At 36.0% G+C, this 21,198-nt stretch overlaps 2 protein-coding genes across 6 annotated transcripts in view; one reads left to right on the forward strand and one right to left on the reverse strand.

Moving 5' to 3' along the window:
• The window catches only part of kst (spectrin beta chain, non-erythrocytic 5 kst), a 593,342-nt gene extending 572,796 nt beyond the window's left edge, over positions 1–20,546 (forward strand). For 2 of the 3 annotated variants that reach the window (XM_090376665.1, XM_090376666.1), the window contains exons 78-80: positions 205–342; positions 4,006–4,061; positions 19,169–20,546. In XM_090376665.1, coding sequence (XP_090232791.1) covers positions 205–342; positions 4,006–4,061; positions 19,169–19,405 — 431 coding nt within the window. In that variant the 3' untranslated portion in view covers positions 19,406–20,546. The remainder of the gene's footprint in view (positions 1–204; positions 343–4,005; positions 4,062–19,168) is intronic. The other variant, XM_090376667.1, reaches the window with a different exon arrangement.
• LOC150084872 (JNK1/MAPK8-associated membrane protein) overlaps positions 4,295–21,198 on the reverse strand; it is an 86,973-nt gene continuing 70,069 nt past the window's right edge. For 2 of the 3 annotated variants that reach the window (XM_090376670.1, XM_090376669.1), the window contains one exon: positions 4,295–4,847. The gene's annotated coding sequence lies outside the window, so the exon portion shown is untranslated. Of the gene's footprint in view, positions 4,848–19,275; positions 19,329–21,198 lie in introns of those variants that run through there. The other variant, XM_090376671.1, reaches the window with a different exon arrangement.

The raw sequence follows: 21,198 nt of genomic DNA on the forward strand, positions 1-21,198 counted from the left end.
GTTTGAGTTATTAATTTTTTAAAAGTGGGAAAGTACTTTATAACTACCCTGTATATTTATCATTTAATTGAAAATAATATGTGTAATATGTATTTAATTTGGAATTTTGCTGCATGTGTTCAGTCTGCATTTTCTTTATTTTTTATTATTTTTTTTTTGTCTTTGTTGGCTTGGCTGCTATGTTATATTTTGTTGCATCCTCAGATATCCCATCATCCCCCAACACTGCCCCACCACCCCTCCCACACAATCCACCACCTCCTAATGCAATAAGAGCTCCAGTACATGAAGATTCAGATGAAGGGTGGCATGTATCATCTGATGGAGAGCATGACAGGCATGGTGAGTAATATGCTGCATTGATATCACTGCTATTACTGTAAATTGCTTGCTTTCTTTGTTAAATTTTGACAGTCATTGCACCCAAGCTTTTAAGAAGTCCAGATTAATTTGTGTGTTTAACCGTTTTGTAACAGTGATATTAGCAATAAAATAATAATTGCTAGATAAGTGAATTTTATTTGTTTTTTTAAGCGGCCTGGTGTACAGGTAAATTAGAATTTTAATTAAAGAAAACGAACCACTTTTCCCTGCATGAGTTAAAATCTCCTTTATTTCTTAAAGAGACTATGTTGGTGTGTTCAGATGTTTTTGTGATAAGTACTCGTATCCCTTTGCCAGTTACAGTTTGTTGTCTTTGTTTTCACTGTCACAAAATTTGTGACGGTAAAAGCAGAAACTAGAAAATAGTCACTGAGAAAGTGATACAGGAACATGTCGAATGTATCAGTATGAGTAACAAAGGCAGATTTCAAAGAGAAGTGCTTCAATTTCTCATGATCAGATTATCAGAATTGCATGTGAGTATTGTTCACGGTAAGGAATTTTAATATCATTTTAATAATGTATGAAGTACTTTTTTTTCCAGCCTTGGCATGAATAAATAAATATCAATATATTGGCACAATAAATTATAGAAGCATAACTTTCTCATAACCTATTGTGGATGACACAGGCAAGATGGGATTTACAGCAGAAAAATAAGTCCAAACAGTTGGATTATACAACACTAATCAGGTACACAAACGTATACATGTATCACTTGTTGTAGTATGTACACAGTTGTAACTATTATTCAGGACAGCATTCACCCATAAAAAAACACTGATAACAGTACCATCTATATGAGTAATGCACTACTTTAGTACATACAATTTCAAGTTTTCAGGGTTTCTGTGCTATAGAGCATTGATTCATGTATTAACAAGATCTGCTGGTTTGGGAAAAGTATTGTGAGCCAGATCTCATAGCAGACAGAAGGTTATTTTCAAATTAAAATACTATGTGAAATCCATTCTCAAATAAAAACATAATAATAACTATGCATTACTGAATAATTAAAATATAGCAATAAGTCATCACTCTAAACCAAACACCCAACTCTCAAATATATGATAAATGAAACTGTTCGTTCATTCTATTTGTGAACTATTCATTCACACAAATAAAAGCTTGGAAATCTACACTAATAACCATGATATTAAACAAAAAAATAAATAAATGAAGAAATGGTATAACTATAATTCTAAAGCTAACCTGTTAAAAATATTTTCAAACGGAAAGGAATTTCTCAAAAGTCGAAATTAAACAAGACTGATCCTTCCTGAAGTTAAGTTTTTTTATCTTCCTCAGAGAGCAAGAAACTGAGAACTAGTCAGCACTTTGCATAGGAAGCAAGCAAAGAAAGAGGGCAGAAATTATGTCTTGGTCTCTTTTGAATTGCTCTAATAGATTCCAAGATGGAAAATAAGACAAAATAATCTTGGAACAATAAAAAATAAAAGTACGAAAGTTTTTACTTGGGGCGCTCCCAGTTTGTAAATGTCCATTGAGATCCTGGAGAGGCCCTTATCCAGGTTCTTCTCAACCCTCATCTAGGATAAAATAACTTGGTCATGGAGTCAGAAACACTTGATAAAAGACAGAGAGATATACCAGATACCTTCCTGCAGCTCATTTTACTTCTTTATTACTAGGAAACATTTCTTTTTGTGACTGATGACACTAATTTTTTGGGAGTTCCATGATGCTGGGCAGTGATACATTGTGTATGTCCCATTTCTTGCTCCCAAAATCTTTGTATGCATATGTGCTTGACTTGAAGCCTGGACAAAAGGATATGAATGCCCAGTGGGCCACTTTTGGTAAGCAGAACTGTTGCTGTGGGATGAACCAAAAGCAAGGTTAAGACCTAAAAAGTTTGGTCTAATAAATAACACAAAAACTGGACAGGAATGGAGATGACTTTCAATATTTAACACTAAAATTTCTAGTCATTAGTGATGCCAAAATCAAAGATGGTATATTTGCTTGTTGGCAGATCAGAAAGTTACTGAACTTTCAAAATGTTCATCTTTTAGTTACTGAAAGATGTCCTGATCATTAAAAAATATATATAGACTTGTTTTTTATATCATTACTGTAATACTTGTTAAAATTTTATTAAAATTTTCAATAATCATCAATTTTGTAACCAAAACCCATGTGATGTGTTGTATTTTGGGAGTAAAAAATCAAAGGATTATTTTTTTAATAATCCTGATTTTTTTAATAATTGGAAATGTATAGATGTAAAAAATTGTTTGTGGCTCCATGTTAATATTAAAAATGTGCTAAACACCTCCTCTTGTGTTGATTTTCTGTACATTTTTGATTTGGCTTCAGTTTCTCTTTCTCTGCACTGGAAGTTAGGTAGCTGGGGAATTACTTTTATTGGATAACAAGCCTATTTATTAAAGATATTTGTTCTTATTATCAAATTATATGTCAGAATAAAATTATAAGGTGCACTATTTTAAACTATTTTTTTGGCTTTTTTTCCCCAAAAAAAATTCTGACTGTTGACTGATTAGCTGCAAAAATATTTCATTCCGCTACAATTCTGAACCTAATGTAACTGCCTGTTTCATTTACTTAGATTTTTATGTTCTAGCTGTATAAGCATAAAGTCATATCAACAGTGAAAAACGTGACACATATTGTGCAATTTCATCAGCTGAAATTATGGGTTCTTCCTGGATGATATAGTTAATATGGAATGCTACCTGAAACTCCTTCAAGACCACTTTGTTCAAACTCTTCAAAGCATGGGAGTGAACACGGAAGAACTATTTTTTTCTAACAAGACAAAACAAGTTTGCCTACATACAGCTAATGGAGTTCTTTATTTCCTGAGGGAACAATTTGTGTATAGGATGATTTCTGATGTCCTGGATGAAATTGGAATGAATGGTCTTGGTCACTATATACTCCCTGGATATGAATACCTGTGAAGAACCAAAAGGTGAAATGCCAGCTGTTGTGGAGGATATCCTGAAAAAGGCTGGCTACAGCTTTGATGAACATCTACAAATGTCTTAAATGCATAGGGTTCATGTATTAAATGTGTGTTTGCTTGAATAATAAACTTACATGTTCGGTGACATTAGACGTACCATATGTTATTATACGTTAAAAAAAATACAGTAAATTCCCAATTTTTCAGTTGTGGATTAACAAAGGTTTTTATGGCACCAGTTAATCCCACTTTCTCTCATGTGGAGTCTCAACTTGAATGAATGGAACAGAAACAATGGCCAACCAAGGGAAAAGCAAACATAATTTTCCTTTTTCAAAAAAATGTGTGGGTATTAAATATGAATATAATGTGTAAATAAGTTTATTTGTTACACTTGGGTTTTCCTGAGATATCAGTTATCGAAGAAAAAATTATTTTCCATCCACCCTGGATAATTGGGAGTCTACTGTATAGTCATTCATAACTGTTGTATTTTTTGATGACCTTGTGCATGTGTACATATATAAAAATAATATACATGTATATTTTCTTTTTAATAGATAAAATAATATCATCATTTTTTACACTGAATTATATTTAAATTAAGCATTTTGCTTAATTCATAATAAACCATTCACTTATTACACATTTGATTTCTCATCTTTCAGGAATGTATCGGAGGAAAGACTCCGTTGGAAATGATGTAGATGGCAAATATCGACAAGTAAGACATTTTTTAATTACAGTTAGTGATTTTTCTTTTAATATAATTTTTTTTGTAGTGAAGCTCACATTTGGCTGCAATCCTCTTAGATTTCTTTTTTGAATGAACTTAAGGTCTTATAGTACATTTAAAAAACACAGTTTAAACAATTGGTGTAGTTCTGATTTTAAGTAACTTTATGTTCTGCCAAATATGTACATGTTGTTTTTCACAAATTTTTTATTTTGGCTCAACATAAATAGGCAACACCTTTTTGCCACTGAATCTTTGCTGAATTTGCTAGATTATAAAAGACCAATTTGTTTAATATAAGTAGCAGGCAAACCTTCCAATTATGGAAAGGCCTCTTTAGTTGGAAACTGTGATGAATATAATTAACATACCAACTTGTAAGTATAGAAAAGCTGTAATCACCAAGCTTTCGTGAACCTATACAACCCCATTCTGCATATGGATTGAACTAACGCATACTTAAGATCTTCCCAAGGTTTTCATGATTATATGTCTATCAAAAGAAGTAAATTACTATAAAAAATTAAAAACATGTAACATTAATTTATCATACTGATTGTATCCAACTGATAAGCCATTTTGGGAAAGTTCTGTCCAGCATTTTTTCTGGTCGACCAGTGCATTTCAGAATAATATCAATTATTCTGAAGTGACCATCCATTCATGAATACTGTTAGTGCTGTAATGTGACTGGAACACTGAACTTGAGGCACTTTGATTTTGTCTTCACACTTAGATCACATGCCGTACTTGAGGTATTGGAATTTTTAATGCCTGTAAACAGAAACAAAAATTATTACTGTCTCTGAAATAGACATTTGAAAAGTTTACTTTTTTTTTTATAGGAAAAGCAGCAAATTATTTTTAGTTTTTATTTGGATATCCTTAGTGTAACTGTGAGTAACTGTATTAGTATATGAAACTTGATACATATTTCATTACAGTATGTTCCTTGTTAATTCAATATTTTGATTATTCAAAATGTGATGTATTTTGAAGTTGTTACCATTCCCTGGCCACTGATAATGTTCTGTATGCTAAAATATTTTAGTACAGATTATTCAAAATACAGTCAGACCTCTATATAACAAAATTGATTGTTCCCTTGAAAAAATTCGTTATACAGAAATTTCGTTAGAAAGAAATGATCTTTTCAACAATGAAAAATACTGTAAATTCAGAAATATAGTAAAACATGTGAAATAAATCAGAAATAAGTGGGAATTGTTACATTTTCTGACATTTTAAAACAATATATTAATACATACATATTAAGAAATGACTACATACATGATGCGCAAAATATATTAGTACACTTTTAAGAATTATGTCGTAAAATATTTGGTTATTTTTTGTTGTACACTATATTCTACTGTACACTGTTGATAAAAATGTTCGAATTTGTTAAACTTTAACCACTGAGATATATTTTCTGTCGATATTGTCACTAGTTCTTTAAATAGGCTCCAAAATGTTGGAGTCACTCGGATATTCAGCTATTATGACATCATTATCGACTCCTAAAAATTCATCAAGAACAATCTTGCCACTGATTAAACCTTCCTTGGAACTCTTCTCAAGATTGCTCAATGTCTTCTAGTAGTTCATCTCTCTCATCTCTGTTAATTAGCATTTTAGCAAAACAATTCTTAATCGTTGTTTCTGTCGTATCTTGACTCCACACTTTCGCAAACTCTGATATGCACATCCACAAATCTATAACAGAATCTATAGGTTGGTTGGTTTCTATTCTCAGTATAATTTTTTTCAGTATGAGCCTTTCAGTAGTGCATTTTCAAATTCTTGATAATGCCTTGGTCCATTGGCTGCAGTCATGGCCGGATTTAAACTTGTTGCGGCCCTAAGCTATGAGGCCCTTCTCTCTTACTGTTTACCTGTGACAATATTAAAAAAAAAAAATTTTAAGATGGAGCAAGGCCCCTTGGAACATGAGGCCCTAAGCTGTAGCTTGTTTGGTTTATATGTAAATCCAGCACTGGCTGCACTTAAGACGAATTATTCAGAAGGAAGAAAACAAGCTTCACACTTGTTTCAAAATTACCAAACCAAAGCGGGCAGGGCAACTGTTGACAATCAACATGATTTTTCTGTTTTCTTTGGTCATCTTTCTATCAAAATTTCAAATCCACTGCCCAAAAATTTCGCTTATCACCCAAGATTTTTTGTTGTAGTTCAACTCTAACGACTTTACTCCTTTGAAACATAGGGGTTGTTTACTTTTGCCTGTTACCAAAAGCTTCAGTTTTTTCATTACTAGCCATATTTGCAACAAATAAGAGTGTAATTCTCTCCTTACTATTTTTACCACCTAAACATTTATCACCTTTAAAAGTCAGTGTCTTGTTCGGAAAACATTTAAAAAATAGACCTGTTTCATCAACTTTGAATATGTCTTTGGACTCGTAATCCTCTATAATTTTTTTCAAAACTGTTTCTTTCCAATGGGTATAGTCTTCTTCGATTGCAACTCCTCCACTTTCATGAGAAATAACTTTTTCGAGTAAGCCATGACACCCTTTAAATTTGTCCAGCCAACCAGAACTGGCTTGAAATGTTTTGTGCCCCAGAAAAGATGCATACTCCAGAGCCATTTCTTTTATTAATAGTAGTAGTAGTAGTAGTGGCACATGATGCAAGAAAGCAAGTGTAGGAGCTTATGCAGCATCAGCCAAAAAAAAAAAAAAATCACACCATTCCCTCCAAATGCCTGTCCAGTTCCTCCTTAAATTTATTTAACCTATCAACTTCCACAACGACAGATGGAAGTTTGTTCCAGCAATTAACCACCCGCTGGCTAAAGGCAAATTTCCGCACATCTATTCTACATCTGTCCTTTCTTAATTTGAACTTATGTCCCCGTAGGTTGGTAATCTGAACAAATGGAAGGATCCCATCAGAATTCAGCGTGCTCAACCCATTCAAGGCCTTATAGACCTCAATCAGATCACCGCGCAGGTGCCTAGTCTCCAGCCACTGCAATTTGCAGAACTTAAGCCTCTCTTGGTAAGAGAATCCCTTCATTCCCCTCACCAATCGTGTTGCTCTTCTCTGTACACGCTCAAGCAAATCTACATCCTTCCTAAAATGAGGCCTCCAGACCTGTACGCAGTACTCAAGGCGTGGCCTGACCATTGCCTTATACAGAGGGACAATCACCTCCTTTTCCCTGCTAGCAAAATTCCTATATATCATTGACAAAACCCCATGACCCGCCCTAGCAGCCTGTCTGCACTGCTCAGAAAACTTCATATCTGACTGCACAATTACTCCCAGGTCTTTTTCATTTTCTACCACCTTAAGTGTAGTACCACACAGTTGGTACGTTTCTCTGGGGTTATTTCTACCCATATGCAGTACTTTGCATTTGTCAAGGTTGAACTTCAGTTGCCACTTCTTAACCCATCTGCCCAAATTATCTAGATCCTGTTGCAGTAGCACACTGCCATTACTGTCATTAACAACCCTGCCAACCTTTGTGTCATCTGCAAACTTCGACATTAAGCCTGATATACCTTCATCAATATCATTGATAAATACACAAAACAACAGTGGACCCAACACCGAACCCTGTGGGACTCCACTAATAACATTAGTCCACGAAGAGCAGCACCCATTGATTACCACCCTCTGTCTTCTCCCACTTAACCATCCTTTTATCCATTGCAGCAACTTACCCTTAATACCATTCTGCTCCAATTTGTACAGTAGTCTTCCATGCGCAACAGTGTCAAAAGCTTTCCTGAAATCCAAGTATATGATATCAAAATTATTTTTTGCATCCAGTTCCTTTGTGACCACATCATAATAACCAATCAAATTTGTCAGACAAGACTTTCCCTTAACAAACCCATGCTGTGTTTGAATTATTGCTGCAGTCTTGTCTAGATGATCCTGCAATGCATCTTTAACCAGCGACTCCATTATTTTACCCGGAACAGAAGTTAAACTAACTGGTCTGTAATTACTCGTGTCACCCTTCGATCCACCTTTGTGAATTGGGGACACATTTGCACATCTCCAGTCCGTGGGAACCTCCCCTGAGTCCAAGGATGCTCTCATAATTATGGCTAAGGGTTTGCTTAGTTGCTTTGCCGCCTCCTTTAAAATAACTGGATAGATCCCATCCACCCCAGGTGCCTTTCTTATGTTTAACTTCAACAATTTCTCCTCCACTTTGCTCTCAGTTATTACAAAATCATTAAGCACACTGCTACAATTTGATAACCTTCTTCCATTTTCAAATTGTAATAATTCCTCACGTGTGAATGTCGATGCAAAATACTCATTCAGTTTGTTTGCTATCTGAGCAGGATCATCAACAGTCGAACCATCGAAGTCAAGTGGACCAATCATATTCATCCCCTTCCTTTTAGAGTTTATATAAGTAAAGAAATCCTTGCTGTTTTTCTTAGCATCTTTTGCCAAAGATTTCTCGTAATCCGCCTTCGCCTGCCGAACCTCCTTTGTGACCTGATTACAGACTAGCTTATATCTGCCACAGGCTTCTGCATCACCTGATAATTTATATGCATCCCATGCATTTTTCTTCTCTGTCACGAGTCTCATTAGTTCATTTGATAACCATTTAGGCCTAAACCTTGAACGATATTTCTTAATCGGTATATAAAGTCTAGTAGCTTCCACGATTAATTCTTTGAATGCTTCCCACTTAGAATTTACTGTTTGTAACATCGTCAGTTGATCCCACTGTACAGAATTTAAAAACTGTCTGAGACCACTGTACTCCCCTTTACGGAAGCAAAAACCCTTTCCTTTACCCCTGACGGTAGTTACCTCTTTGAGTAAATCCCACTTCAGCACATTGTGATCACTGCCACCTAGTGGTTCCTTTATCTGCAAATTCTTAATACACGAATGATCACTGCTGATAACCAGATCAAGAGTGTTACTTTTCTCGAACATGCTGCTGCAGAAAACAATCATCCAATAAATCCACAAAAGTCTGACTAGTGTGTGAGTGACCAACCCACAAGTTCCAGTCAATATCTGGGAAGTTAAAATCCCCCATTATAAGACATTCTGATTTACTGGCCCACTCTATTTCTCTGTACAATTGTTCATTGTACTCATTCAAGTCATTAGGCCTACAACACACTCCTACTCTTATTTTTCCTTTCGCAGTGCTTATCTCACACCAAACTGACTCAACAGAGCACTGTTCATCTATATTAACTGGGTGCACTTCCTTTGATTTTGTTTTTTTTAATTAACAGCATAACACCCCCTCCCTTTCTGTCCTGTCTATCCTTTCTGTACACATTGTACTCCCCAAATTCCAGTTCTGCATTCCTTATATCTTTGTGACACCACGTCTCTGCTATCCCAACAATATCCGCCTTTGATGTCTTGACCAACACTTCAAATTCATCAAATTTATTTACTATACTTCTAGCATTGGTATACATGCAAGCATACATGCTCCTATGCCTATTCCTTGTTACCCTAACACATCCCATATACCCAACTATTCCATGATGACTGCCATCCGTCCCTGAAACCCCCAACACCCCTCGCTCCAGGTCGCTTCTTATTCTAATAGAAGTTGTGCAAGAATCACCTTCACCTCTGCCTGTGGTTACTGTTAAACTATTAGTCTTTGTATCCCCCCACACTAGCAGTTTTCCGACCCACCTAACACTGCCTCGATAGCATCAGCAAATATTCTTGCACCCTTTCTATTTAAGTGTATCCCATCCCTGTAGAAGCAGTCTCTCCTGTTAACAAGTACAGTCCAGGCTGAAAAAAATTCTACCCCTTGAGCCTTGCACAATCTTTCCAGGGCCGAATTGATCGACAAGGCTCTCATCATGTACTCCCTCCTATCGTGTCTGGGCAGAATTGCAGACACTTTCAAATTCAACCCTATTTCACGGCTTTTTTTCAACAGTGACCTGTACTTGTTGAGTAATTCCGCCGGTCTCCTACTCTTAATATCATTAGTGCCAACGTGTACAACTATATCACCTTTTGTGCCCTTGAAAGATGATATCCGCTCTACAACGTCATCAATCTTTGCCCCTGGCAGACATACTCTGGTCCTGTTCCACCTATCCTTTTTACAAAGGATGTTCCCCGTTTCCCTAACAATAGAGTCACCAACAACTACTAGTTCCTGTGGGACCAGCGCATTCTGCCTTAGGGGTTGCCGCTGTGTTGCGTGATGACCAAGTGCAAGCTCTGGCGTTGATGTGGGCAGCTGAGAGCCTGATGGGCCCCTCAATTTAGATCTTTCGAGGGCATCCACCCTGTCCTTCAAACTCTCATATAGGCCCATAACAACGCTGAGTTGTCGCCTGATTTCCTTACACTCCTTACATCGCGCACACACAAAGACATCCCCCATGGCAATATCATGTTCCGTTCCAGAGAGTTCGGCAAACATTTCACAAGTTGCACATTTTTTTAGGCTGTGATGCGTTGGAGAATTGCCCCCCTCAGTTCTCCCCCGATTCACAGCACTCCTGCCACTTTGTGCCCGTTGCTTTGCTGCTCTAGTCTGGGGCATGGTAGTTTAAATTAATAAAATCAATAAATTAAATATCAATAGTATTTGAATAGAAACTATTAAATAGAAACAGTGAAGCGTATTACTATATAATTATGCGTTAGAGCTACCTAGCTACCTCAATTAAAAAATTTGAATTCCCTACCACTATATCCAAAAACAATGGCAACAAAAATGGAACGAAATAACGGTTTTACCTATCGTAAGTAAAATCCACAAAAACTCTTTATCTAAATTAAAAATAAAAAATAACCAGCGTAACTATAACTATATGACTACGTATTAAGTACAATATAAAATAACAATCATGTAAATAAAAGGCAAACACTTATCGTTTTTGCGGAGCCTGTAACTGACAGCTGTAACTTTTAAAGAGATTCAGCGCCCTCTTTCCTGATATTAGCCCTGATATTGGCGTGTTTTGGTCTCGAATCAACTTCATCCACTTAAAAACTGCTTCATCTACATCTTTCCAAAGGCATAATTTTGCATGCTTCCGACTGGGTCCCGTTTCCTCAAACAGGTTGAAAATTGAAACACGGTTTTTCAGAATGGTTGATACACTGCTTCTTTTTTTAATGCTCCGATCTACACTATTAAGCACTTCCACCTTTTCACACTACACTCAAGGATTAGACACTGTAAGGTTACTTGCACAGCAGTTAAAACAGCTGAAATTAGGGACCACTTGTAGCTATCATGTAAACAGAGACAGGTGAAAGGTGAAATTTAGTGAAAGAGAATGATTCATTTATTCGAAACAACAGATAAATTTCTGAGATAAAGGAAAATCACTCTCTCTTAATTCTCTAATAGGATGCTTACAGTAGGAAATAGGTTGACCAGAGCCAATGGCCACATCAGGAATATGTCTTAATCTTTGCCAATGGCTGTGGACAGCTGATCAGCAGGACTTCTCAGTATAGTAGTGTATATACTATACTGAGAAGTATAGTATATATACTACTATATAAACCTATATTGTATAGGTTTTACTTCTTTTTAGCCATTGCTGACCCTCTGCTGGGCAAAGGACTCTCCCAGAACCTTCCATCTTTTCTATCCTGCTCTGTGGTTGGCCAGTTTCCTCATGCAGGGTTTTACAGGCACCATTAAATCGTAAAATGTTGTAGCTCTTAAGTCATGGAATTAATGCCTTTGGCTATTAGAAGTTAAAGGGATTAATTCTTAATCCTTTTAGCTCATAATTCGTGCTTTCTACAGCATCAGCTCTATCCCAGGTCGCACCCAGGTCTCTCGAAATCAGTTTGTTATATGTAAATTTTCAATGTAATGACCAAGGGGAAATCAAAAAAGTTCGCTATATGGAAGTTGGTTAAAGAGAGGTCCGACTGTACATGTACAATAAAATTCATTCTGAACTGGGTGAGACTTTGAATTTGGCATAGTGTTAAAAGAGTGACTAAAAAAAAAAAAATTTTTTTTTTCTCATTTATTATTATTATTATTTTTTAAAATATTATGTAGACATATTCTGAACTTGTATGCATAAGAGCCTGTTTAAACTGAAATGGACATATTTTGGTACCTTCAACTTTGGTTTAATGATATTTACTGTAATGTATAATTAATATAGTGTATGTAATGAAATTTAAATTATTTTCAGCATAGACATTGTTAAAGGTCTTTTGTGTAGTTACAGGTTGGTGCTATATACAAGTTATTACTTGTACAGGCCTGGCCACATTGTATGATGTGAAATGTAGCAGCCATGCTCAAAGAAGCACCATAACTTTGGCTTTGAGAGAAGGCGTGATCATGGGTAATAAGAGGGCAAGTAGCATTGATGATGGAATATACATGGTGAGCCACGAGGAATGTTCATAAATTCAAGGTGTGCTTCTGAAGTCATTCTGAGTAAAAGAAAATGTTATATCAACGTCGATCTGATTCTAAGAAGTTATGGTGATATGGCTGCTTCAATAGTAAAATAAATAAATAATAATAAGCAATAGCTTATTAGCTTCATAATATGCAGCTAATTATGAATAAACATTTCACAGGGTACATGCCTACTTATGCTTATTTATATTTTAATTATTTTTTACTATTCAAAACACCATTGCACCGTAACCATTTAAAATTAGACCCATGTTGATATAGCACTTTTTTACTTGGGATGACTTCAGAAATCACATCCTGAAGTTATCCACATTCCTCACAACGTACCCTGTGTGTATGTTAAAACCGTTAAATAATTAATCATAAATTACAAACTGTGTTAAACATCAAAACATTTCTCTGTTCAAATTTATTTGTAAAAATAGGATTGTGTAAAATGGGCTTTAAAACATATGTACCAACATAGTGTTGTTCTACTACATGAATCATGCCAATTACCCAGTTGCGAGTAACCGGTGTGGCATATATACTGATGAGCCAAAACATTATGACCACCTACCTAATATGATGTTGGTCCTCCACGTGCAACCAAAACAGCTCATACCGGGCGAGGCATGGATGCTACAAGATTTCTAAACGTGTCTTGTGGTATCTGGTACCAACACATAACCAGCAGATCCTTTAACTCCTGTAAGGTCCGTGGTTGAGACGCTGCAGATCGGAGTTGCTGTTCAAACACAAACCACAGATGCTCGATGGGATTGATGTCTGGGGAATTTGGAGGCCAGGGCAATACCTGAAAGTTTTCCTCGTGTTCTGCGAACCAGTCTTGAACAATCTGGGCGGTGTGGCATGGCGCATTATCCTGTGAAAGACGGACGGCACTGCCAGAGGAGAAGACCTTTACCATGACGGGGTGTACCTGGTCAGCAATGATGTTTAGGTTGGTGGTAAACATCAGAGTGCCCAGCACATGGATGACTGGACCCAGGGTATCCCAGCAGAACATCGCCCAAAGCATGACACTGCCACCACCAGCTTGTTTTTGTCCTACGGTGCATCCAGGAAAACGATGCACACGTACCTGGCTGTCCACATGGTGTATCAGGAAACGTGATTCATCGGACCAGATAACCTTCTTCCAGTCACTCGATGTCCAGTTTCGACGCTCATGAGCCCATTGTAGGCACTGTCACCGGTGAACCGTGGTTAGCATGGGCACTTGAAGCGGCCTCCGGCTACGCCACCCCATTTTCAGCAGGGGTCAATGTACTGTGTGTTGCGACACAGTGGTAATTGGAATGCTGGTGATTCCTGTCACCAGTATTCCAATTACTGGCGAGTTGCGCCATAGTCGCCCTTCTGTTGCCACTTATCATCCGGGAGAGCCTTCGCTCACCTCGAACATCGATGGGCCGTGGTCGTCCAACACATTGCCAGCGGTTCATGGTTTCCCCTCCTCAGACACTTTCGGCAGGTACTAACCACGGCTGACCACAAGCACCCCACCAGCCATGCCATTTTGGATATGCTCTGACCCAGTCGTCTGGCCATTACATTTTCGGCCTTTGTCAAACTCGCTTAAGTCCGCTGCCTTTTCCATCTGAAGAACAAGAGTAACACTGATTAACGGAACTCAGTATCATGTGTTTTTTATACAGTATCCCGACCCCATGCACGCACCGTAGTTCACCTGCAGTTGCTTCGATTTGCATAATGACTCGCTGGTCATAATGTTTTGGCTCATCGGTGTATATATAACTGATATGATTTTAGTTTATGATGAGGGTCAAAAGAATTTTGTATCTGATGTTTACAGATATACTGAAAATCTTCCAACTCATTGAGTAACAAATTGTAAAACATTTTCTGCTGTCGAGAAATGACCTAAAGAAATGGGTATGCTGAAGCTATTGCAAGTAAATGCTGATAGAGGGAGCTTGACAAACTGCAAATGTTGAAGAAGAGCAAATACTTCATGCCATACAAGTATCTCCTACCACAAGTACCAGAAAGTTGTCAGGTCACATAAATGTTTTGTTTGCAAGCATATGAAAGACATTACATTAACAGCAATTGTATCCATTTCACAGTATGCCTGTAGAAGTATTGTTATCTTACCATAAGATAGGAATGAATGCAGAAACCTTTGTCAGTGTCTCTTTTCCAGTGTGCACCTGATTTATAATTTCTCAGCCACATTCTAATTACAGTTTGTGTTTCAAAATAAATGGAATTAACTCTCCAAACCCACATAGGATTATCAGTACTCATTATCAACATACCTTTTTTTGAACATTTGGTGTGGCATTCTTGGTGGACAGTCTTACCAATCCTTATTTTTTTTCCAGCAAGGCCATTTCAGGAATGGCATACTTACAATTTGTGGGAATTACTGGAAGGCATTTGGAAGAGGATGTGGTTTAAGAATGAATGTACATCAGCCATTTTTGTTTTGCTGTGATGTTTCTGACTTCTTAAATACAAAGTACAATAACTGACAGATTGATTAGAATGGCCCCTTATGATGGGCCACCATGATCATGCGACCACACACCTTTTTTGTGTGAGGTTGAATAATTAACCATCACATGATATCCATGGTTTATTCTATGCATTATCATGCAGGGTGAATTGTGAAACTGCTGAAATGATAAGACATGCCAAGTTCTCCACTGAACAAAATGGAGGTCGCTTTGAACAGCTACTTTAGATATTTTTCTTTTTGAGGTTTATTTCAGTTTATTTTTATATTTTGTAATTTATGAGCAAATACTTTTGAGATATGTTTGTAGGAAAGTTTTTTTGTTATTTTAAACTGTAGAATATTCATTATACAGCTAAAAATAAGAAAAAATAAGATTGCCTATCAATTTTAATTAGTGAAATGCTGTTATTTTAATAATTTTATCAGTCATTGTTGCTCTTCAAGGAGATGAAGCTCAATGGCAATTCCCCTTTTTTCAATTCATTTTTATGTGGTTGATATAATGGGAGGGAGATTTAAATATTTACTTCACTGGCAGTTAATTTAGTCTCATTGCATTGTTTTTATTCTGAATTTATTTAAGATGTACATACACCTTCTACAACACTACTGAATTTAAATCTCCCCCACTTCAGTTTGTTTCTTTCTTAACGCTAAATCTATTTTTATTTTGCACTTTCTTAACTCTGATTTTGCAACTTTTCTTATTTTATGTAATATACAAACAGCATTCTGACATGACTGCTTTGTACCTTCTGAGGTTAGTTGTATTTAACATTTTTATTTTAATCATCTTTTCTCATCTAATGTATAATCACTATTGTCCAACATACATTGTGGCTTCACAATAATTAACCATTACCTGTAAGTAATAGACAATTCTAGAGGTCATATTGCAGTTAAAAGTAGAATATAACAGGCCAAACAAAATAACAGGTAGATGGAAAGTATGAGACAAGAGTGGAACTCAGAATGCTATATGCTAATGGAAGACAGACGGTAATGCAACTACTCATCCAAAGTTAGGTATATCACCATTAACTGAAATGGACATTGAGAAGAAATCACAAAAGTGCCCCTAATGAGTTGATGAATGGCAGTTAACAGAACTATTTCGATAACTTTCATTCATCAGCTCATTAAGGTTACCTTTTTGCTTTATTCTCAATCATAGAATAGGGTATCATGATTGCATGGCTGCTTGTAAGCCGAAACTGTCTCCTAGCAATGCTTGTCACTATCTATTCTGGTGCAGAGTCAGAAAAATTAAGGCAGTGGTAGAAGGTGATGTAGAGGGATAAATCGTGCTATACAGTCCAGGCATCAGATAGATGCACTTTCGTGTGGCATATGTCAAAAGAATGGTTTGACTCATTTAGAACAGTAAATTTCAGTGGTGGTATAAATGTGGCTATCTGTTGCAACATTCTGAACAATTCTGCCTTACCTACACTGTGGCAACTTTTGAAAAGGGGACTGTATTTGTATCAACAAAGCATGATCAAGTACAATGGTGGTTTCGGAAGAATAACATGCTGAATTTGCCATTTTTGGCCCAGAACAAAATCTGAATGAGCACCTTTGGAATGTTGTTATATAAGCAGGAAACGAATTGCAGCCTCACAGAAGGAGTAGAAGGTTCTAGTCTCTACATAACAAAAATTTGTAGTAAGTGTTCTCAGGAGGTTATACTTAATATTAAAGTTTATTATTTCTAATCAGATGTTTTTTTAATTTAGTGTTTCAATACATATTGAGGGATATTATGTGTATACCTCTACTAATGTTTAAATTAACTATATATACTGCAATACCTTGCTTAGCACGGGTTTCACTATAACATGGTTTTCAATTAAGTTTAAGTTGAAAATTTACTGTACACATTAAAACCCATTCAATTGCCTAGACACGTACTCTACATATATGCTGTGTTGTCGTAGCCTAGGTAAACGTACATATATGCTGCGGTGCCAATTATATTGTCGCATATGCCAGTAGCTCCCCTCAGGCAGTCAGCAGCAACGTGCAGCAGTGTTCAGTATTCTTAATTCCATTATGACGAGACAATGTGATACCTTTTCAAACTTTTCATTTCACAATTTATTTTTTATCCCTTTAAATACGATCGAAAATATGTCTGCATCTTGGCTAGAAATCACTGCCAACAACATGCCTTCTGTTTGGCAACATGTTTTGCCCCATTTGGCAAATTATTTCACTGGTTTTGAATCGCAAGTTCAAACAACTGCCAAAGAATTTTCAACAGAAGAATTGGAGAAAGTTTTTCTGGGGATTGACATGGCCTGCGAGGCGATTATGAATGGAGATCCGAACGTTGAACATAGCATCAAGATACGGCAAATTTTACAAGATGGGATTCGATGCTACAAAGACTTGTATGCCGAGAAAAAGAAGAGACTACTTCCCCAGACTTCATACTGAAATACCTAAATAAACAATAAAGCTTTTTTCTCATCTCTCATGCTGTTGCCTTTTCATTAATTAAATTTTTGCAATATATATTTTTTTCCAAATCCTTTTAATTAGCTATCAAGTGCAAATTGTTTACAGGTTTATTATAATTTGTTTCTCTGGTACGCATTCAATTAAAACCAATTATCAGTGCTATGCGAGGTATTGCTGTATGTATATGTATAATTACTACAGTAAGAGTGTATTAAGTACAATAGAAGTATTCAAAGCAGGCCCTTAGGCCAAAAGAGCAGATGTATGATAAGACTTTAGAATAACAGTATACAAAGTGAGCCATATGCCAGAAGAACCGATAAAGGCTATAGCCTGAGTTGGTTTAATGCACTATACCCTATAAATAAACAAATAATTAATAATAAAATTAAAAAAAAGTAAAATAATGATGTTGAGGCTAATTATTGATAACAGGATATATTGAATGGTACATTGATGAGGGCTAGCACCATTAAATATATCCAATCAATAATTAGCAAGCTATCTGTTTCTGTTATTTATATGCAGTATATAGGAAACATTTATATGTTGCTATATATATATATTTAAATAATGGCTTAAAGTTTAACGTAAGATAAAATAAGAATATATAAAAATACGTTAAACTTTAAGCCATTATTTAAATATAAATCAGGGTAGTAGTGGGTTGATATGCTAAATAAGCAGTGCCTGTGCCGCCATCTGTTCCATTTATTTTCTTTATATAAGCTGGTTAAGCTTACATTATGTCAGTGGTGTGGCTCTGATCTAGAGTGCTGTCCGTGCTATAAATTATTTCTCGCTGCATAAGGACCACCGCCATGCAAATCCACTGCATTGGTGGATCGATCGGAGAAGGAATGGGTGGTTAGGTTCTTCGATCTTTTCGCCTTTGCGACGATTTGTATGGTGATTGAAATGCAGCGATTCCATGACCATTATTGGCCTCGTGGTCCTCTGTCGATATGGGGCATAATGGTCAGTCTATTATTTTGATGTTTTGTTTTGCTTTTAGTAGTTCTTTTAACTCTTTTCTGGTGATATTTCACGTTTTTCGGAACTGGTACCTTCAAGGGGGGTACCGCTAAATCATATTATAATTGGCATTACTTTAAATTTACATCTGTTTTATTAATTGGATTTAAAGTGCTAAATTATATAGGGTATAATCGGCTACTGTTTATGTCTTATTACCTTTACTTTCTCTTGCCTGTTTGGTTTATTTTACGTTATTTTTATTTTTATATTATTTTTATGTTTTTATTTTTATGTTAATATTTCGCTCTACATTTTAGCCATACTACTGGCTTATGTTTTAATTTTGTTTTATTTTGAATTATCGAATATATATATATATATATATATGAATATATACATATAAATGTTTCCTTTTACAAATGGCAAAAATTAAACATGCATACCATATGAAAATTTGGTGAAGCCTTAGTAAATATTTCATTGTTAATTGATAATTAGAATTAAAAATCGCAGAATTATACAAAGCATGACAAACTAATGGGAAATCATCAATAATGAGAAATGGAATGTACTTTCATGGGTTACCTTCAGAACCATACGTAGCATAAGAACAGATACAGATGAAACTGCAGTTATTTTATAGTTCAATATATATTCATATTTCTTGACTTCTTATCATCGTATGTATTTATCAGTAAAAATGAAATATAAATATTTGTTAAGCTGTTATACTTCACAATAATTGTTTTTCAGACTTATCCAGGTTTTGATACATCACTCCCAAATCGTCACCTTTCACTTCCTTATAATGCTGCACCTCCCACTAGTGGTGGCCACATTATTCACCATTATCCTACAATGGATGCTCGCACGAGGGCAACTTCTTCAGAAGGTTCATCTGAGGGGGAGCATACTTCTCATAATGAAAAGAAGACAGAAAGAAAAGAAAAAAGGAAAGGTGTATTAGGCAGTATCTTTAGGAAAAAGTAGCATTTCCATTCATTTACAGATGCTGAAAGTAGTGCCTCTTTTATTGTATATACATAGTTTACTTTCATAAAAAAGGATATTAAAGCCAGATGTATATCTATGCGCATGCGAAGCAACATCTAAAGACAAGGAGTTTTATTTTTGTATGTGTGTGCGTTATCTGTACAGATATGTATATACACACATGTCACAGAATATAAGGTACCGTTTGTAAAGAAGTAGGACACTGCATATTACAGTGTTGATTATAGATCTTCTTTAAGTCTTATGTCTACAGGAAATGGAATGGTAACTGTAATACACAAACTTCACTGTCTTTGTGACTAACCAAAGTTCGCTGTTCTATAACTACTTACCGGTAAGTTATGACCAATACTTTTCACAGAGTGTGGTTTCTTTATAATCCTGTTGTATGTATAGAATTTCAGTTTTCAGGAAAACATGGATATATAATTTGTACATTATTTATTTAATTATGTCATGGCACTAAATAAATATGACTTCTGCAGCTCACATTTTGTTACTACGTCATAGTTTGTATTAAACCATCTGCGATGTGTAACTTGTTACTACTGAATTAGCATTGCAAATTTGGATGCATTTTATTAAATAAGGCATATTAGGATAGACTGAATGTAAAGCACCATTTTATTTTCTAAACAAGTGACAAACAGCATACATTAAATCTAATGTGTCAAAAAAATATGCATGCAGTGGGTAATCTAAATATCATAACATACTGTAAAGACTTCTTATTTATCATTCAGTTGGCACGTGTCACCTTTTATTGCAATTTAAACTGTGAACAAAGAATATAAAAGCTATGTACTCTTAGTTTTTCATTCTCCTTCTCTCCACTAATAACAGGTTTAAAGTGAATAACTTGTATATGCCTTAGGCTCTGCAGTCCTTCAAGGAAGCACATTTGATGGTGTGACTTGGAAATTTCCATTTTCCACGAGTTGCAAACAACTCAGATTTTGAATATTGGAATGCAAGAATTAATTGCTATTTTGCATCTCATCTCAGCCTTGTTGATTAAGAAATTCTAAAAACTATTGCGTAATTCTTCCCCCCCCAATTTCACCTACTAGGTGAAATCTATTTGTTACATTTTATGTTTCAAGAAAGTAAAGATAATTTAACAATATACTGAGCAAAAAGAAAGGATCCAATAGATGAGGAATTTTATTGTGGCTTAAACACAGAGCGTACAGATAAAGCAGAAATATATGAGCTTTCGGCTATATGGTAGCCTTCGTCAGAATTAAAATACATGAATGGCAGTTGGAATGAAGATGTGCACTGCCAGGTGCGTGAGACGCGAGGTTTAATTGTTTGTTGACGTCTGTGGCTGTGACGCATGATGACGTGGCCAGCGCTTGTCCAATGACAGAACTACTGACTCTGTGATCGGGTTGACTTGGCAACCACTGTTCCTGTTTAAGGATTTATCCGAAGATTTTATATTTAATGATTCCAACCAGGTACGCTTTAGGTAATGGTGGGATCTGTCTACCACCACGACATCGCGGTGTGGGTCGATGTCGTGGTGGGTTGTCCAGACATGTTCGGCGATAGCTGAGTGTTCTATATCCGCTAAACGGATATAGAACAAACGCGATCCGTTTAGCGGATATAGAACACTCAGCTATCGCCGAACATGTCTGGACAACCCACCACGACATCGACCCACACCGCGATGTCGTGGTGGTAGACAGATCCCACCATTACCTAAAGCGTACCTGGTTGGAATCATTAAATATAAAATCTTCGGATAAATCCTTAAACAG

This window comes from Mastigoproctus giganteus, chromosome 6, assembly GCF_048544385.1.
Source record: "Mastigoproctus giganteus isolate SK-2022 chromosome 6, ASM4854438v1, whole genome shotgun sequence".
Lineage (NCBI taxonomy): Eukaryota > Metazoa > Arthropoda > Arachnida > Uropygi > Thelyphonidae > Mastigoproctus > Mastigoproctus giganteus.